At 35.4% G+C, this 22,455-nt stretch overlaps 2 protein-coding genes across 4 annotated transcripts in view; both read left to right on the top strand.

Annotated features, from left to right (window-relative positions):
• LOC135597193 (kinesin-like protein KIN-7E, chloroplastic) overlaps window positions 1-16,459 on the top strand; it is a 34,636-nt gene extending 18,177 nt beyond the window's left edge. The window contains exons 9-26 of one of the 3 annotated variants that reach the window (XM_065089819.1): window positions 81-148; window positions 4,022-4,084; window positions 4,196-4,300; window positions 5,893-5,997; window positions 6,116-6,223; window positions 6,319-6,465; window positions 7,996-8,178; window positions 8,589-8,759; window positions 8,975-9,214; window positions 10,743-10,883; window positions 10,957-11,082; window positions 11,439-11,489; window positions 11,583-11,630; window positions 11,723-12,004; window positions 12,135-12,881; window positions 13,092-13,181; window positions 13,453-13,518; window positions 16,091-16,459. In XM_065089819.1, coding sequence (XP_064945891.1) covers window positions 81-148; window positions 4,022-4,084; window positions 4,196-4,300; window positions 5,893-5,997; window positions 6,116-6,223; window positions 6,319-6,465; window positions 7,996-8,178; window positions 8,589-8,759; window positions 8,975-9,214; window positions 10,743-10,883; window positions 10,957-11,082; window positions 11,439-11,489; window positions 11,583-11,630; window positions 11,723-12,004; window positions 12,135-12,881; window positions 13,092-13,181; window positions 13,453-13,473 — 2,696 coding nt within the window. In that variant the 3' untranslated portion in view covers window positions 13,474-13,518; window positions 16,091-16,459. Of the gene's footprint in view, window positions 1-80; window positions 149-4,021; window positions 4,085-4,195; window positions 4,301-5,892; window positions 5,998-6,115; window positions 6,224-6,318; window positions 6,466-7,995; window positions 8,179-8,588; window positions 8,760-8,974; window positions 9,215-10,742; window positions 10,884-10,956; window positions 11,083-11,438; window positions 11,490-11,582; window positions 11,631-11,722; window positions 12,005-12,134; window positions 12,882-13,091; window positions 13,182-13,452; window positions 13,519-16,079 lie in introns of all 3 variants that reach the window. The other 2 variants (XM_065089818.1, XM_065089820.1) reach the window with 2 other exon arrangements.
• Window positions 16,460-17,354: 895 nt separating this feature from the next.
• On the top strand, window positions 17,355-22,022 carry LOC135597192 (N-glycosylase/DNA lyase OGG1-like). Its single transcript, XM_065089817.1, has 4 exons — window positions 17,355-18,232; window positions 20,061-20,271; window positions 21,290-21,558; window positions 21,666-22,022. The coding sequence occupies exons 1-4, from the start codon at window positions 17,454-17,456 to the stop codon at window positions 21,700-21,702; spliced, it is 1,296 nt and encodes a 431-aa protein (XP_064945889.1). The 5' UTR covers window positions 17,355-17,453; the 3' UTR covers window positions 21,703-22,022.
• Window positions 22,023-22,455: the final 433 nt, after the last annotated feature.

The following is a 22,455-nucleotide window of genomic DNA, read 5'->3' as shown; positions in this document are numbered from 1 at the left end:
TCCTTACATTCTATTAGCCAATTGTTTTTGTCTTTCGGCTGATTTCGTGCCATTGACCTCAAAACAGTACTTTGTTGCAGAGCACAGACATGTTGGTTCTAATAATTTTAATCTAGTCAGCAGCCGGAGCCACACTATTTTCACCTTGGTAAATATCTTTACTATTTATCAAAGTGACTTTTACCAATTCTGGTTGTTTTTATTTCTTTTCCAAGCTTGCTAGACATTCATGAATTTTGTTTTCCTTAGAGTTGTCTATTGATGAGAACTTTGACTTATGGAGGATTCCTATGCTTTTTACAGTTCAACAACTTTCTGAAGCTTTAGAAAGCTTCGGTCGTGCACCTATGTCTTTAATGTTTATGTTCATTTTTCTTTATAAAATTTGGTTGTTGATCTATAAGTTCGTTGTCTTCAGTTTTTCCTTTGCCTTTGTATGCTTTGGAGAAGAAATGTGGAGTTAGGCAAATCACTAAGATAAGCATCATATATCATTGGTAGCTGGGAATATGATTCATTCTAGACTTGGTCATTATACATCTGGGGATAACTCATTACACAATTATTAGTTTGGATAAATTGGTTTTGGAGAATTATGTGAAGATTAATTTGGCCAAGTAAAAACTTCAACAATATAAGAAATGTTGTTGACTTGGAACAGATTTGGAACATATTTTAAGATATTACAACTTATGATAAAGGATGCAGGTTTTCAAAATGATGCTTGTTAAGTTTGTATTTGGGTGTGTAATTTTTCTAAAAGACTGAAGACCTTGAAGAGTGCTGATAATATTGGATGTGTTCCCTGTGTGTGGATGCAAGTATTTGGTGGGAATTGAGTTCATATTGATAACTGATACAGCTGTTCTAATAGGAATTAATGATATAAAATGGTAGGAATGAAGGTAATTAAATTATTGGCTGGAGAGAAAGCAGACACTGACGTAGTGCATTCTTATGTTTTAAGAACTCCATCACAATGCAGGTGACAGGTCTTTGCTTGAGATAAAAGAAAAACCAAGAGAAGCCTTATAGTCTATTCATTGGGAAACTCGCCAGACGATGGTTCTTGGCCTAGCCATTTCACCTTTTTTTATTTGGTGTCAATGTCCTTAATTATTCAAGATTTGCTTGAAGGGGCATGTTGCATTAGGATTCCTTCTCATTAGACTACCTCAATCTATCTTGACCCAGCTTGTCTCTGATTACTGCACCCACAATCTTTAGATGGTCACAGAAAGTGTCAGATTAGATTCTCAAAATAACCTGCATGACTTTGATGTATTCTAGTGTCATCGATGATGAATACATATTATTTATTCATAAGGTGTCCTTTTGTTAGCAACTTAGATTTTCACCTAATTCGTAAAAGAACCCCTGTACATGATTCTAGCGCCAGTCTCTCTGATGTGGGATCTGGGTATGGCTAAATTTACTTATACAAATAACCCATTATGTGTAGTCAGGGTTTATATTGATAATTAGATTATGCAAAATAACAAATACTGGCACAACATGATGGATTCTTGAGAGTTCAAATTAGATAACCACAATCTTTTGTCCATAATCTTATAGTGCTAGAGTTTTTATCTAATGCCAATTTGTATTCAAGCATGACGTAAATAAGCGCTGTTGAATCTTGGAAACATGCTCCAATATGGGATATCGTTTGGCTTGAGTAATGTTATTTGTAGGTGCATATGCTTGGAAAATTATGGATGTTGGGATCTATGGTTTTTGGGATGTTTTGAGGTTTCTGCATTGAAGTAATAGATTTTGGGTTATGATGGTGTGTTTAGTATTATTTTGGAAGCCAATGAGGAAGATTCACAATTTTCTTGTACCGGTAGTGTTGTGCAGTTTGTTGGACCACACAGTACCAATGTATCTAGTGTTGTTATGTATTGAGTATTGGAAAAAAAAACCAGAAAAGCTGAGAAACAACAAAACAAATTGCTCTATACAAGGATTGTACCAGGTGCATTGGGCGGTACAGGACCAGTATCTGATGGTGCAAGCCCTGTACAATATGATATATCCTGCTCAGCATACCAGTAGGATGTTGGATTGATAATATTGCTTGTACCAAGTGGTATTTTAAAAATCTTGCTAATGAGTGAATGCAAGGTTCACAAATATGGTATGTCACTCCTATTTGGAGTTTGGTACATATATATATATATATATATATATATATATTCCACTATAGGGCTTTGTGCATATTAATATTCTTTATTCAATAAAAATATTTAATTTTTTATTTATAATTTCCAATGAAATTTTTTTATGTCTTCCTCATCCATTCCTCACATCACTTAGTATTAATTTTTCATCTCTTGTAACTACGATATCTATTTGTCTCTTTAACATATACCTTTTCATATTATTCTCTATTAGAGTTATGTTTAATTGTTCAGTTCTTTTTGTAGATTCTTTGTTAACTTCACACATTCACTTCGTTATTCTTATCTCATCAATACAAATTTTTTACATATGTTGTTTCAACATTAAGATCCATATAACATTATTGGCCTGACAAATGTCTTTGAAATTTTTTTAATCTAAAAGACATCAGTGATCTTACTAAATTTGTGCCATCCCTTTTGGCTTTGACAATTTAGTTTAGCCTCTATGGACAATATTATCATTAATCTCTTGTAAATAATTGATCAAAGACACCTAGACTTTCTATCTATTAATTTTTTTTGTCTATTCTGCATAATTACCTCTCTTCTTTTAGTATTACTAAAATTACATCCTATACGTTCAGACTTAGTCCTACTTAAACTAAACCTCTAGTTTCTAACGTTTGTCTTCATAACTCAAATTTATAATTAGTTCTATTTAGACACCCACCAACTATGATAACATAGTCAAGATATAAAATGCACCATGGAGGTCTGTATATAACTAAGTCCATCTATAAATGTGAAAAAGGTAAGACTCTAAATCTGATCCTTGATTAATCCTATAATAACAAAAATCTCACTAGATACTATCATAAATCTCTATGTACTTTATGCTCAGTTCTTTGAAATATTTGTTTGACATCTTATTCTACTTTTAATCACTCTTCCTACAATTTCATATATGTTCAGTTTTCTGAGATATTTGTTTCACATCTTATTCTACTTTTAATCACTCTTTCCTACGGTTTCTCATGCATTGTCTCATTACCTCTATTATTACACAGTTTTGATATATGCCTTAGTATAATAAATTGGTACATTTTCTGCATTCATCAGACATCTTTCTAATTCTCAAATTTTTTTTAAATAAATTAATCAATCAAACTTTCCTTTGATCTTCTAAACTCTTTCATACCATAATAGGAATACCATCAGGTTCCATGCTCTTTTTGTATTTTTTAAAATATTTTTTTTCTTAGTTTCTTTTAATTTTATGAAATTCTCTGATTGCTAAACCTGTCACTATTTTCTATCTTTAATAAATATTTATTAAATAATTGATAAAAATAATTTCTCTATCTTTCTTTAATCTCCTTTTAGTTGACAAGTATATTTTTATTCTCATTTATCTATTATTTTTATTTTCATCTATCTATTATTGCATAAATTCTTATCCATTCTTTTCCTAGTTTTAACAATTCAAAATATATCATTTCTATCATAGTTAGTTCCTAACTTATCATAAAAAATTATCATAAGCCTTGTATCTTTTTATAATTTTAACTATTTTAGCTCGTGTCTTTTAAAATTATTCTGATTTTTACAAATTTGCCAATCCTTAAAGCATGATTTTTTTTAGTAGTATATGCATGTTGAACTTCCTTGCATTATCATGAAGTCTCTCTTAGGTTACATTCCTATTTTTAGATTCTTTGAGTCTTCTTTGCCATGCTTCTAATCTTCCATAGATGATTATGATGAATTAACCACTGCTTTATGATGAAATTGAATGCAGCTTTTGGTTTTAATTTTTCATGTATCTGATAGAAAAGGAGTATTTAAATGTTGCTTTATGTTTTCATATATATAACCTTATATATGTAAGCCTGCAGACAATTGAGAGCAGTCCGACTGGTGAAAATGAAGATGGTGAAGATGTGAGATTGTCTCAGTTGGTAAGTTTATTATTACAAATAATTTCTTTTGACAAGTAACATTTAGATTTTACCCATTAGATACTTTAATGATTTCGATTTAGCATTTAAAAAATTGAAAATCCTCTTCAGAACTTGATTGACCTTGCTGGATCGGAAAGTTCTAAGACTGAAACAACTGGTTTACGACGTAAAGAAGGTTCATACATTAACAAGAGTTTACTTACTCTTGGGACTGTAAGCAACTGTTCCCCTGAATCGTTTTTAATACTCACTTTGCTATACTCAGTACCTATGACTGGTTTGAACTTCATTTTGAAGATGAAGCTTTAATATCTGTTATCAATAATTTGATTTTTCTGAGGCAAGCACATCAAAACTGAATCTTATTTCAAGCAAGATATTATGGAGGCAAGCTAGAGAAACCAGACTGTCAAGTTTAGTAGTAGTCTTGGTGGGCAGTAAAATTGGCTTGTATAAAGTAAACCATGATGAACAACTTCACAGCTGGTGTCTCTTTGGGGTTTTTCTTTGAATGCCCTATTGTTGTTTCCTTCAGCTTGGGATATCCTGAGTTCACTTTACAATATGCAACAATACCTTTTTGTGTTGAGGTATGTTGACACTTCAGTTGGTGCTTCGTTACTATTTTTAGTGGTATTACTAGGTATACCGTACTCAATCAACATATCATACTGGTCCTAAAGAGGATCAATATGAGTTGATATCTAAGATTTATTTTACTTCTAGAAAGACTATCAAATAAGTAGAACTAAGTTATCCTCATGTCTTTGTGAATAATAAGATGTAGCTTCTATAGAGGATAAGATGGGGTAGAATTGTTTAAGATGAAATGTAAATGTGCTACAGAGACTTGTAGATGCTGTAGTTAGAAGAGGTGAGGCGACTAGTGTTAGTGGCATTTAGAAGACCATATTAGAAATTATAAAGAAAGATTAAAATGTGCACAATTTAACTAAGGTTATTGCCTCTTATAGAGTTTAATGGGGTATATGACATAAAAGATCTAGCCTCTCTGCAGGATGGCATCTTTATTTTAGTCATGAAAATACAGATTTTTCAAACGAATAAAATATGAAGTGAAATATGTACTGATACAAACATCCTTTGAATGTCATGTGAGTTTAGAATTTTGTCCTAGTATAAGTGCGATTGCTTATGATAGAATTAACTTATCGCATACAATTTGTGCAAGTTGAGACATTTGACATAGATTCGAATTTGATGAGCATCAGATCAATCAAAAGTATTTTACTTTTCTTGAGGGCAATGTTTAGCGTTTAGCTTGGTCCAGAACGAAATGAGTGGTCCAACTGTGAATTGGTATGCGTAGTTGTGTACCATCCTCGTTTTGGGCGGTCTGGTCCGAACCATTAAAAAATAATAAACGTACTTAAAGCCTTGTGTTCGCATGCCCTCTTTGTTTGAAAGTAAGCCTTTTCAATGGTTTACTATTCCCTCTATTTTATTTTATTTTTGCTATCTGTCTCCAGCGTATGGTGAGCATGTTTTTTGAGGCAAACAAGATGAAATCTGTACTCTTTTCTATAATGACCATGAAATAAGATACTTAGATATCATAAAAAACAATTAAACTTTTTTATGCACACATCACAAAGTTGTCCTAGTATTTGCTTTTTCATTTTGTAAACACACTTTTGAGACTGTTAATATTTCATCATGTTGATTTACAATTTTGCATTTTATGCTTGTAATTGTATGCTTTATCTTCTAACTGTTTCCATTTCTTAGAACCTATTGTCGAGTTGGCTATTGTTGCCCTCTAAGATTGATGTTTATCTCCCCAGGTTATATCAAAATTAACAGATGGTAAGGCTACACATATTCCTTATAGAGATTCCAAACTTACCCGCTTACTGCAGTCTTCTCTTAGCGGACATGGTCGGATTTCTGTGAGTTATTATTTTTCCCACAGAATAGTTTTAAACTTTTAATATATCGTTCTTTTTATGTTCAGTGAACATGGCTCTTATTTGTGTTTTCTTGTCTCATTTTTTGTACTTTTGGTAGCTTATCTGCACAGTCACACCTGCTTCTAGCAATAGTGAAGAGACACATAATACACTGAAGTTTGCACATCGTAGCAAACATGTGGAAATCAAAGCTTCTCAGAATAAGGTAAATCGAGTTCTTATTTTAATAATTTTGTTGGATACTTGTGTCTGTTAATGCATTGTCCATGGTGACTGGAGATGATTAATATGCTATCGTAGATAATGGATGAGAAGTCCCTTATAAAGAAATATCAAAAGGAGATTTCGTGTCTAAAACAAGAGCTGCAGCAACTAAAACGTGGCATGATGGAAAACCCATATATGATTGCTTCCAACCAAGAAGATCTTGTTAATTTGAAACTTCAGGTTAGTGTTTTTAGTTTCACAATATAAATGACACATCCTGTAAGTACTTACTCTGATATTAGAAATTCAATGTACACTATGCTTTACATTTTTGTTGCGGTGTACTATGGTGTGGTGTGTTCCCGTTATGCTTGTATCCTATCAGGTTATTGCAGTAACAGATCAATTTCAAGCTATCTAACATGTCAACAAGGTGTTGCTACTTGGTTATGTTTATTACAACAACAGCGACAACAGTAGCAAATTCTCTGTTGCTGTTGTTGATGGCCATTGTCTTTTACTTATCTTTTTTACGTGTAACTGCAAGATCTATGTCATAGAAGGGTCCAAATTAAATTTATTTGTCACAGAGATGGAGTTCCAGTCTTTAAGTTGGGAAAAAGACTAGCCAGTAGAAAAATAGGTATTCATTATCCATGGAAATATAGACTTGGGAACTGGGATTCGACAGAATTAGTTCATTCTTTTTTTCTTTCTTTATCTTTCCCCTTTTCTCTTATTGCAATTTCCTTCTGAGATGCTGTTTCTTCTACTTCTTGCTTTGTTTTCACATTTTGCAGCCAACACATTTATCTGCCCTTTTACCTAATGAACAGACTCTAATATCTTGTTTTCTTTATGTTGGTGAATTTTACATCTCAATTTCTGTGTTCATTTAAATACTGGTTTTAGTTGTAGTTTGCGAGAACAGAGTGAGGATTTGCATTGGCCATCAGCGATGGGATTGAGATTGATAGGGCGAATTGGTGGCCATGGAATTGAGTCAAAAGCAATTTATAATTCAAAAAAGAAAGCAGAAAATCATAAAATATAAAAAATAGAAAATATTATGAAATATCTTAATATATTTTACTTAATAGTTATAATTTTATGTAAATATTCACTACATAAGGATATACTATATACTTATATATTTTATTTAACTTTAAGTATAATCATGTAATATATTTTTTATATTCTATATATATACTTTATACTATATAGTGCCCTTTTCCCATATCCCTATTAAAGCTGGACAATGGTGAGAGCGAGTGGGCAGTGACACCAGTGAGAACAAGTGAGTAAATGGAAGTGGTGATGGTTAGATGATGACATATGTAATTGATGGTGCGTGAGGGCGACATTTAGATGATGGTATGTCTTTTCTGATTAGCTGACTTCTATTTTGTCATATTCTGATTTGTATGACCTTGTTATCACCCTAAAGTACAACTACCTACAGAAAAAATGGGAAAGATAAATAAGAGATCTTGGGGTTTCATTAAACATGACCATTGCCTTTCCACCAGCTTTTTCTTCTGTGGATTTATTTGTTGCCAAGGTGCAGGATCTTAAGTTCGAGTAGAAAGTATGTATGCATCGATACATAATTATGTATCCTTATATTTCTCAAGTTTTTAACTTGAGAATCACTATTTTTCTATATATCAAGTAACTGATAACAGGTTTTCATACTTATGCCACCTGATCGTGTGTTACTTTATGCTTTTAAACTTACATGCTAAAGTCATTTTATTTGTCTTGTTAAAGCTGGAAGCTGGCCAAGTCAAGTTGCAATCAAGGCTGGAGGAAGAGGAGGAAGCAAAAGCAGCCTTAATGGGTAGGATTCAACGGCTGACAAAACTTATCTTGGTATCCACCAAGAATAGTTTATCATCAAATATTTCTGAGAAGGGTGGGCATAGACGTAGACACTCCTTCGGAGAAGATGAGGTTGTTCCTCTTCAACAATTTCCTTTTTCTAATATACTTATTTAAACTATTTTTCACTATGCTTTCCTTTATTAGTGCTAATGTGTGTATGGGGTGCATGGAATATATGAAGTGTTTGCCAGCGTGATGTGAAACATATTTTTGGACATTAAATGTTCAGTTGAGAGTAGTTTTAACTGGTTCAACATAGTTGGTCAGATTGAATGGTTTCAATGATAATTCTTCCTAGTCTACTTCTCAGACATACTAGCTTCCACTGTTAAAATATGGTAATTTGCTGGAATTATTTTGATTTTGATGATTTCTGATCTATTTGTAACAATATCTAAATCCCGTGTTTAAATATAGTTATAAATACTGTGTTGGTCTCTTATTATCCTTATTTCTTTCAAATTTTGTTGTTATTGCAGCTAGCCTATTTGCCCGATAGGAAACGGGAATACTTGATTGATGATGAGGATGGTACGCTTGACTCAGAGCTTTCTGCAGAAGGAAGATTAGACAGTAGCAGTCTAGATGAACCATTGAGGTTTGACAAAAGGAGTAAGAAGAGTGGAATGCTTGGATGGTTCAAGTTAAGGGTAAGCAATCATCTCCTTTTTGTGGTTCAACCTTGAATGACACTCTCCTAGTCACTTGTTTCATATTTGTATGTGTTATGCTGCACAATGTGGATTAGCAAATATTAATGTGTTTCATGTTGTCTAGATTCCTCACCAAAGAACTTGATTCATGATTTTTATTCTTAAACATGTAGAAAGCTAGTATCCATGACTGTAATTTGTCTCTGATGCAGAAGCCAGAACAACTTTCTGGACTTTCGCCTAGTGCTGAGAGTGAGAATTCTGTTGGTGGGTCACCATCCTCTTCACAGTCCTCACAGCAGAAGCAGCAGTTGTTTGATCAGAAGGATGGGCGAAGAAGATCTATTAGTAGAAAGGGGGATGATCCTTCGCCAATAGTTGACTCCTTTGCAGAAAGAACCCAAGCAGGCGACTTATTTGGTGTCACAGTTAAAGGTCGTCGGCTTCCACCGGTGAGACATGCTTAAAAAACTGAATAGATATCCATGGATATTATGCAGTCCAATAGAAATTCTATGTAACCACTTTGTCAATATTTACTCCTTTGCTGTGGTCAAATGCCCTTTGCATTACTGTCCAACCCTTGGTGTGGTGAAAATTTTACCCTTCCCAACAGCTTCCCACCAATTATGGCGTAGAAAATAGTTATATCATCATCTATATGTTATTATAATACTGAGGCACCTGAAGCAATCAAAAGCATGCTTCCAACTCCTAAAGCTCCAATTTCTTGGGGTATTCTATTTGTAGGATGCTCAGGTTTGCAAGAAATCTATACAATACTGTACAAACAAGAACAGCCTGAGCTCAATAAGAATCAAAGGAAAGATGTAGAACAAGAAAACTGCAAATTTAGTGGGATAAGACTTTGGACTTGTGCATAGTACCTGATGGATATAAGCCACATATCTCATCGACTAAGAGAAGGCTTCAATTTAGCAGTCACTGGTTCTGTTAGTCTAGTTTAAACTCTCATGCATATCTTTTTTTCCCATTATTTTTCAGCCAGAATTGTTTGTTCCAAAGCCCTAATGAAAGAGCAGAGACAAGGGATAAATGTGAACACCTTTTTTCTTAAAAATAACAAAAAATTACATGGAAGGTAATCAAGGAACTGCATCTAGTTACTTTAGTCTCCTACTATCATTTAAAGTTCAGATTTTTCTCAGAATACTTATGATAGTTTAGGCAATGTATTCCTTGTATGTTTTTTTTTCTTTTTTCATTATGTTTTTTTTTAATGTGTTCTTTTCATACAATGTTATATATGGTTCATCATTCCTATGGATTTTATTAAGAGCAAGCCACATGCTCGGTGAATATTTTCACTTTGTTAATAACTTGTATGCTCATCATAACTTGATCTTTTTCTGAACTTACATGATCATCTTTTTATAACTGAAATAACACAATTTTTTCTAGGAATCTCCATTTTGTGATGAGTCTTAAGCTAATTTCATTAAAGATAACTTATATGGCATTTCTTGTGTGACTTGTGTATATCTGCCTCATCAACTGCAGTTTCATATTCCAAGAACTCAGAATTTTGTACCTTAACGATGCATAGCATTGTCCTCATCTTATCCATGTTGCCTTCTTTCTAAGTGATTTTTTATTCAGATAACGAATTTATGTTCACTTTAAAAAATCTTTATCATTTTGTCTCCTTTCATGACCTGAGTCTTTGCTTATGTACTCAAGGATGGCTGAAAATTCATATTTTTAATAAATCTAATTTCCTTTAAATTTTTAGATTGTTTATTTGTTGAGTTCGTTATTGTATAATAACCTTTCTATGTTATATTAATCATAAATAGGTAGAGATAGTTGATATATCACATTCTGATACTCCCATTTTTTAACAAAGATCTAGACTATTGAATGTGTTTTTCTGAAAATTTTGCTGGTTGAACTTCTAGTCATTCTTCACTATTTTACTGCTATAATCATTCATGAGATAAAATACTGAATGCCTTGCAGACAGGAACAACTATCATTGATCAAATGGATCTACTCAATGAGCAAGTCAAAATGTTAGCTGGGGAAGTAGCACTCTGTACAAGCTCTCTTAAACGGTTATCAGAGCAAGCAGCTAACGATCCTGAAGACATCCAAATCCAGGTATACATGCTACAAAATAAATTTGCTGATACTTGTGATGGTTGTTTATATGATTCATTTTGTGTTCTTGTAGGAGCAAATGCAGAAGCTGAAGAATGAAATCAATGAGAAAAAGCAGCAGATGCATGTTCTTGAGCAACGGATGGTTGGTTCTTTAGAAGTGGGCCAACATCCATCAAACAACAATGAGATCTCCCAGGTAATTCACATAGTAATGATATCTGAAACTTATGAAATGTTCCAAGCTTCCTCCCTTGTTGAATACTTCCAAGAGCTCTAAAATTAGAATTTAAATAACTAATAAAATAATGGTGCCTGCTTAGCCTAAACAAATACTGTAATCAGGTTACTACTTTTGGATTGGTTCTTTTGCATTTGAAAAGCCAGCTATTTCTGGTTTTGCAGCTATGGCTAACCATGGTGACTCATATGTCTAAGTATCTGCTTGTATTTCTATTCTGCAAAGTGATACAAATTTAGTATTTGCTCTGTTATTGCTGTCATTGTGTGATTTCTTTCTATAATATCTGATGGGCAAACTTCATATTTCTGCAGACACTGTCAAAACTAACAACTCAGTTAAGCGAGAAGACATTTGAACTTGAGGTTTAGCGTAGTTTTGCCGTTTACTTTTCCTAACACGTTTGTTTTGTCAGTCATGGGAATATTGTTTATTTTCTTGTGGTTTCCTCCGTTTAGATCATGTCTGCGGATAACAGAGTTCTTCAAGAGCAGCTGCAGATGAAGGTGAAAATGGATGATGGCATTGTAATTCTAGTTTTCATTCAGGAATAAGATGCACCATTCTGACAATGTTTTTGGGGAAAAAAAATCAACAGATATCTGAAAATACTGAACTTCGTGAAACCATTTCATCACTGAGGAAGCAGATTTCTTCTTTGACGGACAAATGCAGTAAAAGAGAGGATAGCCTTAGTAGAACTTGTCTAGCTGAAGCATCTGCGGAAAATGGTGTACTGTCAGATGGACCAATTACGTCCAGTGAGACTTCTGCTGACAACAATAAAGTCTCAAATTCCAACTGCTTTGCTAATGACTCGGATGATGTCTCTAAGGGGTGCCATAGTGAATTGTCCCTGAAGTCACAAGTTCTCATGCAGGTTCTCTCTTAACACTTCGTAATATGTTTTAAGCAAAAATCTCCTGGGTTAATCACCATTCTATAGCTTCATGAAGTACCAATTGATAATATTACTATAGTGATGTTTTATGTTTCTTTTGAACATTTAGGCTACTGAGATTGAGAATTTGAAGCAAGAAAAGGTTATATTAGCTGAAGAAAAAGATGGACTTGAAATTCATAGTCAAAAGCTAGCAGAGGAAGCTTCTTATGCCAAAGAATTGGCTGCAGCTGCCGCTGTTGAGCTTAGAAATCTAGCTGAAGAAGTTACTAAACTTTCTTACCAAAATGCAAAATTGACGGGCGATTTAGCCACAATGAAAGAACTGTCAATTGGGAGATCTAATTGCCAGAGATATAATCAGTGTGATGGAAAGCAAGACCATTATAATATAAGAGCGGATACTTATTTGAAAAGGCCAGATAATGGAGCCCTTTTTGAGGAGTTACAGAAAGAGCTTGCAACAAGACGTCAACGAGAAGCATCTTTAGCTGCTGCATTATCTGAAAAAGATCAAAGAGAGGCAGAGCTACAAAGAAGAATCAATGAGGCAAAACAACATGAACAGGAATTAGAGAATGAGCTTGCAAATATGTGGGTGCTTGTTGCAAAAATTAAGAAAAATGGTGTGAATTCAGCGGAAACCTTAACCGAAAGTCTGAATGAATATGACTTTCAATCTAAACAAAGTGGTGTTCTTCTTTCTAATGGTAATAGTTGTGTAAAGTTCATGAGAGATAAGTTACCTGGAAATGTGAACACAGATGGCGTAAGTATCTTGGAAGATACAAGAGCTGCTTACGAACTTGAAACAAGAAGGTCTAAGGAATTAGAAGGAATTATTTCTAGATTAAAGGTTTGCAATTTTGCCTTCCTGTTACATCTCTACATGTTCCTAGTTTTGGTCGTTCTTAATGAAAGCTGTTACTTTTACTCATACTGGATGCAGTCTGGTGATGTCTACACTCTACAGCAATGAAAATAAGAAATTGCATGGCTGAATAATGTATATAAAATAAATTCAGTCTATGTAAGGGTTATAATGATACTACATCCTCTATCTCAGGGTGAAGATCTCATTGGCTTAGATAACAGAACACTTGAAGAACTACAGAGTTTTCACGTTGGAGCATTATCAAAGATATGCCAAGAGAAGGTACTGGCATAGTGCAATTCCTTGCACTGCAATAGTGGAGCTATTAGATAGCTTTTGGTGTCCATTTCTGTGTTTTCCTTTTTGATGTTAGATAGTTTGATTTGCAAAATAATCCTTGTCTGTTTGTAGCTTCCAAGTATATCCCGTAATTGTGCTTTATATCAATTTTGGCCTTTTCTATATGTTTACATTTCTGAAAGTAAGCGCTTGTTAGGTCAGTCTTCAGCCAGTACCTGCTTTAACTTTTAATTTGTTCTGCTGTTAATTGTAGGTGACAAAGCGGGTTCAATAGAAGGTGAAGTCTGCAGAAATCAAGTTATTTTTCTTTCTTCCCAAGGTTAGTATCCCAGATATTCTCAACTTTTTCTGTCAATATCCTGTTCTGTGCTCAATACTATAACGCTTACTACAACTAACTTAAGACTAAAGAAGACAAATATGAGAATGCTGTTGGTAGCTTTTGTAGGATTTCAAGCTTAAGCATAATAACCTTCTGATAGATCTAATAAATCTAGGATAGACCAATATGCAATTTCCTAATAACTATAACAGCTTTCCTGGTGATATTAGATTTGCAACTGAATTAGTTTACTCGCAATATAAAAGCTTGGCAATTACTTTTTCTCATTGTAGTTATTTGTACTGTTCACATTGAAACAAAGTGAGGGGCCATAAGAACTATAATGTAGTTGTGATCATATCCATTCAAGTTTACTGACAACTAAGAAGGGCAGAGTTGAACAAATGGAGGCATTGACAAAAGGAATGGCATGTGCTAAAAAGCATCCCCTATCATTCCAAATGAGTTTAGCCCAAGGCTTCTCTGGTCTTCTCCTGCCTCAAATCTCTTGGTTAGGTGACTTTGGAGGTGGTACAAGGTTATCACAGTCCTTGCTTGCCTCCAACAGAGCTATAACAGGATTCCAAGTACTTGTTCTGGAGTGATATAACCCAGCTTGAGGATGGCTACTTGCAGAAATAGCCTCTGAAAGAAGTGGAAATTAAGTTGTATTAAACCTACTCCAACCTGGGGTGTTTAATTTTTTAATTATATTTAGATTAATCTTGGCTCTCTTCGGGCAACTAGGTAGTGGTTATATGAGTTCTAATTTAAATTAATTACTATTAAGTGTTTTAGTATTGATATTGTATAAATTAGGCAAGTTATTTTGCTTTTGAGCATCATAGTTGAAGAGCTCTAGGTCTTTATTAGTGCATTTCGGTGGAATAACAACATTTATTTTTTCTCCCACAACTCATATTTGAGTGCTATGTTAACCCTAGACATGGTCAGTTGTTATCTTCCTGTGTCTGCTAATGGTTTTAGTTTCTTCGTTATCGTTTTCTCTCTCTTTGAGTCTCATAGGTGGCAATATGCTACTTAAAAGAAAACTCCCATTTGGCAGAGATGCTTCCAAACGACATGGAATAGAACAAATTCTGTAGTCATTGCTGAAGGTTCAGATAGGTCCTTTGTTCTATGGCATGCATTTTTTGTTATAGAATTTAAGGAAAATTTATAGTCATTCTATCAGTTTATGGCCTCCCTCCATGTAATTTGTATTGACAAGTTTTTATAGCCAAGGGTAATCTGCTGAGATGACCTGAGGTTGGCTTGTGGTTGGGTTGTTATGAAGAAGTATTAGAGAAATTGAAACCATTCAACCAGGCTGCCCATTGAGTTGGAGTTGTTTATGACCACATAATGGCCAATGTACCCTGATTCCTCGACTCTTCTTAAATGCTTCATACCCATTGTTTCCTGCACTCTCCCTTTCTCTGCCTAACCTGATGCAGTTCAGTTCCTGCAGTGTTTGGTTTCTGTTCTTTGGTTAGGTCTCAATTGAATGATGCGAACTAGGGCTGGATCATGTTGGTTTAGGATAATTTTCCTGATCTTGATGGTTTTTCTCAGCTAAAAATTTTACCTTTATTTAGTGAATTTATTTATTTTTCTGTTTGATTTCTTGAATCAGTGATCAATTTTGGCTACCAAAAAAGGTTGGTTGACTACATGATATCTAGGATCATGTTTGGAAGTACACAATGGTCGGTTGATTAAGGTCTAGGTCATTTAGGAAATTATTTTAAGAATCCATGTTAAGAATATAATGGGCTTAAATTTACATGAACTCACCAAACATAAATATTCTAACATTCAAGCATGGTTTGCATTACCGGTCCATACCGGTGTATCGACTAGCTATCGGTATGATATATAACGAGCTGTACTGATGCATGGTATACTGGAGTATACCGATGTACCATCCATATTGGTCCTTTGTTGGATCAGTACGTACTGCCCGTAGTGAGCGGTATGTTTCGGTACGTCAAACCCGGCATTCAAGTATATTTGTCATGATCACTATATGTGTTGGTTGAGGTAATTCTGTCCAGTGGCAAATGGATTCTAGGTTTTCAAATTGTTTAAAATTCATTATTTAGTAAGTGGCTTTTTTGCTGGCATGACTCTATTTAGAAAAATACATTGTAAGAATTGCATGTGAATGAGTCTCCCAAACAATTACAAGGAAAAGAAAGCCTGTTGTATGTTATTTAATTGGGTTGTATGGCTGGCTTTTGACAGTTTTAATTTAAACAATGCTTTAGCAAAGTTTTTATCATGCTTACGTGTGTTGACAACTACCTCATTTAATTCTACAGTATGAAGTGTTGCCAATGAGCATATATAGCTGATTTAGGTCACAAGCTTTGTTGTTGTTTCAATTTTAACCACTGACCACAATGCATTGAACTTTGTTCTTTTTGTTTGAGTTGTTAATCTGATAACATGCTTTCCCCATCAGCCATTAGGAAGTTTTATTTCGTATATTTATATCAATTTAACTTCTGGCCTTGTGCCTTTTCTTTTACTAAACTCTTGATCCTTACATGTAGGATGTGTCTAGACTTTCAAGGATCTTGCATCTTTATCTATTTCACAATGGAGGCAGTCCAGTCTGTTTCGGCACAATATGAGTTCTGCAGCTCATCCCAGTCTTAAATAGTAACTATAGTTATATATAACTGCCACGAGTCTGAATATGATAATTTTTTTGGCAGATCAGTCTCTTCATGTATAGTTTGTTCTCTTTAGTGTAGATGGTTGTCAGCAATGTTGTATCTTAAAAGGATGATGCTTAACAACTTGTATATCTACGATGCCTAATTATTTAGAACTGCTGCTTCTCGAACAGAACAAAAAAAACGGTTGAGGATTGTAGCCCTTATTTTGCATGAGAGCTGACTAATTTAAAGTGGCAGATGCATACTATTAAGGTAAGTGGCACATGCTGCCTAATTATAGCAACAAAATTAGTGTCCTCTGAGTTGCAGGGCTTCCATCCAACTCAATTGTTTAGTTGGCAATATTAAGTTGTAATATGGACTAAGTTGGCAATGTAAAGTTGGTCTTATGGACTTTGTGGGCTATATATAAAAAGGGTCAATACTCTCAGTGGTTAAGTTAATATGGAACAACGAAAATCTTATCTTTTGTTTGTTGTTTCCCTTCTTTACTCAAAAGATACTCGATGATAGAGGCACTGTTTCGGGAACTCAATCAACAAGCCAAACCTTCGGTAACGAGATTGGATTTTCCACCTTAAGCGTCCCACAAGGCGGGGAACAAGGAAGAAAGGGGTGAAGCACAGGGACTCTCGGCTGGAGATTGTTGCATAAGTGGTTTAAAGGCCTAAGTGCGTCGATTGAATAATGTTTTCAAGATAGAGTACAAACCAATAGTAAAGCTGCTACCCTTTCTTTTATAAGTCTTACTAATGTAATTTAAGATATCATTAACCATCCTATGTGTTCCAGGATTAATCATAGTACAACTTATCTGTACAAACTTGTGAACTTTTTTTATCTTCTTAATCTACCAGGAGCAGTTAATGCTGTGTTATGAGATCACGCAGTTGGTCTGGCCATGGTCAGCTTTTGGATCAGTAGCTTCAATCGCCACTCCCTTGTCATTTGACTAATTCAACCGTATAATGTATTATCATTTTCTTTGAGCTAATTATTATCCGACCTCTTTAGCATTTTATTTTTAGATTTAAAAAATTTATAGTTATGATAGAGAAATATTTAATTTTATTTTTCCTAATGTTATCGACAGAAGCATGACATTGCTCGGTAACTGCAGCATCGTTTTGTGTATGCATCAATGTAGATGTCTAACGATCCTTTTCGCCTGTATTTTGTATATGGTGTGGGGTTTACCTTCTTTGGAAATGTTACCGCGGATGATCGCTAAGAATTTGGTTGGAAATGAGACCTTTCCAGCCATTATTGGCCACCCTCGCCGCCCCCAAACCCCCGTCTCCTCTCGCCGGAAACATGAGTAAGAGGCGGAGGGTTAAGCCTCCGCTGCAGCCTCCCTCCACCCCTCTTCCTTCTTCTCCATCGCTGTCCCCGCCGACGAAACGGAAGCATGGCTCGACTGCTCCCCGTCTCAAGCCCCAGCGATCCCTCTCCGCCCCTTTGGCCGATGCTGCTTCTGGAGAATGGGAGCTCCTCCCTGTCTCCCGCTCCGAGCTATCCCTCTCCCTCACCTTCCCCACTGGCCAGACCTTCCGGTGGCGCCGCACCGACCCCTCCCGCTTCACCGGCGTTGTGGGGCCCTACCTCCTCTCCCTCCGACACCTCGACGGCGATCCCTCTGGCCGCGTCGCCTTCATGCTCCACAATTCGGACGGCGGCAGAAGCGCCGCCGTGCGAGACGCCCTCGCCGACTACCTCAACCTCGGCGTGTCCCTCGCCGACCTCTGGAGCCGCTTCTCCGGCGCCGATCCACGCTTCGCCGAGCTAGCCGGCCAGTTCGACGGCGGCGCCCGTGTCCTCCGGCAGGAACCCGTGGAGTGTGTTTTCCAGTTCCTCTGCTCCTCTAATAACAACATCGGGCGGATTGAGAAGATGGTCGGCGTGCTCTCGTCGTTTGGGGAATATCTCGGGACGGTCGGAGGGTTCGAATTTCATGAGTTCCCGTCGCTTGAGAGGTTATCTCTTGTCACAGAGCAGCAGCTGCGAGAGGCTGGCTTTGGTTACAGGTTTGCTTTTATCTTGCTTCCATCATCAATGTGACAGTGCGTGCAGTTGTATAGTTATTGATTTATAGAGCATGATTCATGTGAAACATACTGAGAATGGGTGAATGTTCATTTTTTTGTCTGCGATTCCTCACAGGATTTAGATGTAGGAAGAAGAAGATCACGAAGAGAAGTGACTGCTCATCTTGTTTCTTGGTAGCATTATGGTAGAAAGTTGGGAATTAAAAGAAACAGATTTTTATTTGGATCATGCAATTGTTCTGGAAAAGAATTTGACTATGTCAACAATTATTTCCGCATGCTGGAGGGGTTCTGACGAGTTGTTGAGTAGGGTTCATGGTAGTCGGCAGCAATGGTTTTTTTTTCTTTTTTTTTTTGGAATACAGGATATACGCAGATTAAGTGATTTTCTTTATGGGGAGGAATGGTTGTATTCTTTTAGATGGTATTTGATGTATATGTTTTCGATGAGACTATACTCTTGATTAAGCTACTACTTTGGTGTGAGTGAATCAGCTTGAAATGAGGAGGAATACCAGCTGATCTGGTGCTCAAGTTAAAATATCAAAGATTCTTATTGAGCTTGGATTATCAGTTGGTCCTACTGAATAATAAATTTGAATGGTGTAGAGAAGGAAAGTCATCTCTATAGACTCAAATGTTGAGTGCTATTCTAGTTTTTGTTTTTTATTTTTTATATTATACAGTGGATTCTTATAGTACCCCTAGTTAAGAAGTTTTCAAGGGTTTGACATTTATTATTGTTATCTGGAAAAAGCGGCATGAGGTCTTTTTGAGGAACAAAATTTTTTTACCTTCCTATATTAGAATGACCATGGATTGTATAATGAGCTTTCAACTAATTACTGTTCTGAGTTATCTTATAACATGACAATAATATTTTGTTGCAGTGCATTAGAATCCAATCTAGATGCATGCTTTATGATTTTTTATTAGGATAGTTGTTATTATATGATTTTTATGTGTTCTGGGATCATCCATTTTCCTGTGTTACCTGTGTTATGGTGTTGAAGTGATGCTTGTTATTTGCTAGGGATGAACTATTCGATCTGATGGACACTTTATGTGGGTTATTCTGATTACGACTTCATGGCAAACTAAAGTGAATATGATGTATAGAATTATTAACAGAAAAAAAATACAGCAAATGGAATGCTTCTTCAAACAAAAGTGAAGTACATAGATTTTGTTCAAAACAATGCAGAATAGATACTTCTGTTGAAGTTTATTAAATTTATTGATCTAGGAACTTGGTTATTGAACTAATAAACCCACAAACCTGTATGAAACAATCAAGGAGCAATTTACGTTGCAGTTAATCTTGGATTTTATGAGAGTATGAATCATGCCAAGTACACTGACATCTGCAGTGATGTAGAAGTTGATTTTTACTCCATATGTTAATTCTGTAACTTGATTGAATGACCTGTTCACAAAATCTTTATGCAAAATTAACTTTTTGCTGCTGTGTTCCGAGTTGAAAATTGTTGATTTTCTGCAAGCTGGAGGGGAGAATTAACCAGTTATATAGTTTATCTTGACGGCTTTTATTGTAATTTTATACATAGTAAGATATTGAAATAAATAGTTGAAGTCATCAATGGTCATCATTTGCAGTTTTTATTTCTTAAAATGAATGACCCTATTCTGGGTAATATCTCTCTTAATTCCTCTACATTCTTTGTTTCCCTATTTTCTTCCTTTTCTACTCTCTTTTCCTTGGTTGATGGAAATCAACAGTGCTCTGGATTGTTTAATTGGTTAATTTCTGCATACTTTAAGTAAGGTTTACGTAACATGCAAGCAGGGCAAAATACATTGTTGGTGCAGTTAGAGCTCTGCAAGCAAAGCCTGGTGGAGGTGCAGAGTGGCTTGCCTCTCTTCGTGGCTTGGAGCTTGATGAGGTGATCGATGCACTTTGCACTCTACCAGGGGTGGGACCTAAGGTCGCTGCTTGCATTGCTCTTTTCTCCCTTGATCAGCACCATGCCATCCCTGTCGATACTCATGTTTGGCAGGTAACTTTTCTGTGCTTTTTTATTCTTCATATGGTTATTAAAGGCTTTCCGGAAAGCCTTAAATGAAACGAGCAACAACTAATGTAAAATGTTGGCATGAGTGCAAGAACAATGCTAAATACCAGTATGACATTGGTTTTGGCAACAGATCAAATTAGTATGGTGCTAGAATACACAGTTATAGACTGCTTTGTACCATCCTATGTCACTAAAGAAAATAATAAAAAGTAGTTGATGGTAACAGGTCATAGTATGGTACCAATCTATGGCAACAGGTCAAATCAGTCTGGTACTCGCTGATGGTTCCATCGCTGGTGCTTTGTCATACTGGCAATACCAGATGGTATATGGTGTCTGACTGTTATCTTAAACCATGATCACAACTCAATGGAGCATAATCTAGATATCAGGGCCTCTTATTGCAGTGTTGTGGAAAGAGCACAAGATATTTTGCTTGTGGCATGTCAAAAATGACATTTTTTTTGTCTGTATAGTAGATGTATTATTCTAATTAATTGTATGTGAAGTTTAGAGTACAGCTGTAAATAACGAATCATACTCCTACCAGAGTATTTTTGTGCTAATAATCAAGAGGCATATGTGCTTTATATTTGGTAGAATAATTCTGAAATGATTAGGGCACCATGTTTCTAGGTCAAAAATAAAAGGGTTTTAAATTCTTTTGATGTTGAAAGAACAAGTTTCTAAACATTGCCATGTAATCTAAATGTCTACATTGACTAGTGGTTGAAAATGGATAATTAAGGTTTCTTGTTATCGAGATTTTATATTTTTCTTATCATAATTGGGTGATTTTCTACATGGTTGATCTTATTAATAATATTCTTTTTCTGCACAACTGGCTTTTGAATTAATGCATATGTTCATTCTATTTTCTTCTTTCTTGTGTGTAATTGATGTGGTCTTGACACTTAATTCACGTGAAGTTGATTTGTGTTGCTTCACTTGTCACCCAGTGACTGATATGCAAATGCTCTTTATTGGTGTGTGTATGCAGATTGCAACCCGATATCTTATGCCAGAGCTTGCAGGCACACGGCTGACTCCGAAGCTCTACAGATGTGTGTCTGAGGCATTTGTGGCCAAATTTGGGGAATATGCCGGTTGGGCACAGAATGTACTTTTCATTGGTGAATTACCTTCCCAGAAGGTTCCTATTCGATTAGAGGTTGCCACCCTGAGCAAGACAGAATCTGGTGATGATGAAAAACGAGAGACAAAAATTGCAGTCGCTAATATATTGTCAGACGATGGCTCAATCACTAGGTAATATGAACCACTTTCCTGCATTACTACTGTTATCAATATTATTTTGCTTGTTTTTTCAATTTTACAAACTATATTTCCTGAGGAATTTTACCTCTCATGTTAAGAGTTGAAGATGCTTCCCAGCCTTTCACAAAATTATGATAGCTTTTAACCCAAATATGCTGCTGCATTGGAGTCCTTGGACGTGCTACTGGCTCGCAATGGAGTTCCTGTTGACAAATTGCATTTGGATGTGCCATGGAGCGTCGAATGTGGAGGCTTATCCTGCAGGTAAAACATGCACGACCTATTTTGCCTGAAGCTAAAACATATATGCAATTCTTGACACAGCTATATCTGAAAAAAAATTTCCTGGTCAATTTTTTCCTGGTGAGTTATGAACATTTTATTTTGGTTATGAACATCACGTAACATTTATATGAACTTTTTATCACTTGAAATGAGGATTTTTTGTTTTGGAATATGATGGAGTCTACATTTGTTCTGCAAACTTGTGGGCTATCAGTAGCTTTTTCTTGTCACAACTTTTATTAATAAATTACATCAGCTTTTGTTATCATTTTTGTTAACACAAAGGAGAATGAAAAACTGACTACCAATGTTGTCAAAATAAATGACCGGTGAAGATTTTAGCAAAATAAGCAATTGATCCTTGAAAAGTTTAATGACGGTGGATGCCGCAGTTTGATATTTTGCTTCATGATCGATCGTATTACGGTTGTGTTTTATAGAATACTAAGAAATACAATTTCCACCGATGTATACAACGTAGGCTGTGGTCGAAGTTAAATCATCCCAATATACATTGGAAAAGGCGCACAAATGGAGAGATTAGTTACGATGAATATGTAATCCATAATATTATGGAGTGTTCTTTAAATACGGTAGCAATCG

This window comes from Musa acuminata, chromosome BXJ1-11 (assembly GCF_036884655.1).
Source record: "Musa acuminata AAA Group cultivar baxijiao chromosome BXJ1-11, Cavendish_Baxijiao_AAA, whole genome shotgun sequence".
NCBI lineage: Eukaryota > Viridiplantae > Streptophyta > Magnoliopsida > Zingiberales > Musaceae > Musa > Musa acuminata.
The sequence above is the reverse complement of the archived record's forward strand: the minus strand, read 5'-3'. Positions and strand labels throughout refer to the sequence as shown.

Excerpts from the sequence above, each read along its gene's own strand:
- LOC135597192 (XM_065089817.1), top strand. The coding sequence starts at position 17,454 with ATGAGACCTTTCCAGCCATTATTGGCCACCCTCGCCGCCCCCAAACCC. Across the intron at positions 18,233-20,060 it reads GAGGCTGGCTTTGGTTACAG|GGCAAAATACATTGTTGGTG; the intron begins GTTTGCTTTTAT and ends ACATGCAAGCAG. Across the intron at positions 21,559-21,665 it reads GACGATGGCTCAATCACTAG|AGTTGAAGATGCTTCCCAGC; the intron begins GTAATATGAACC and ends TCTCATGTTAAG.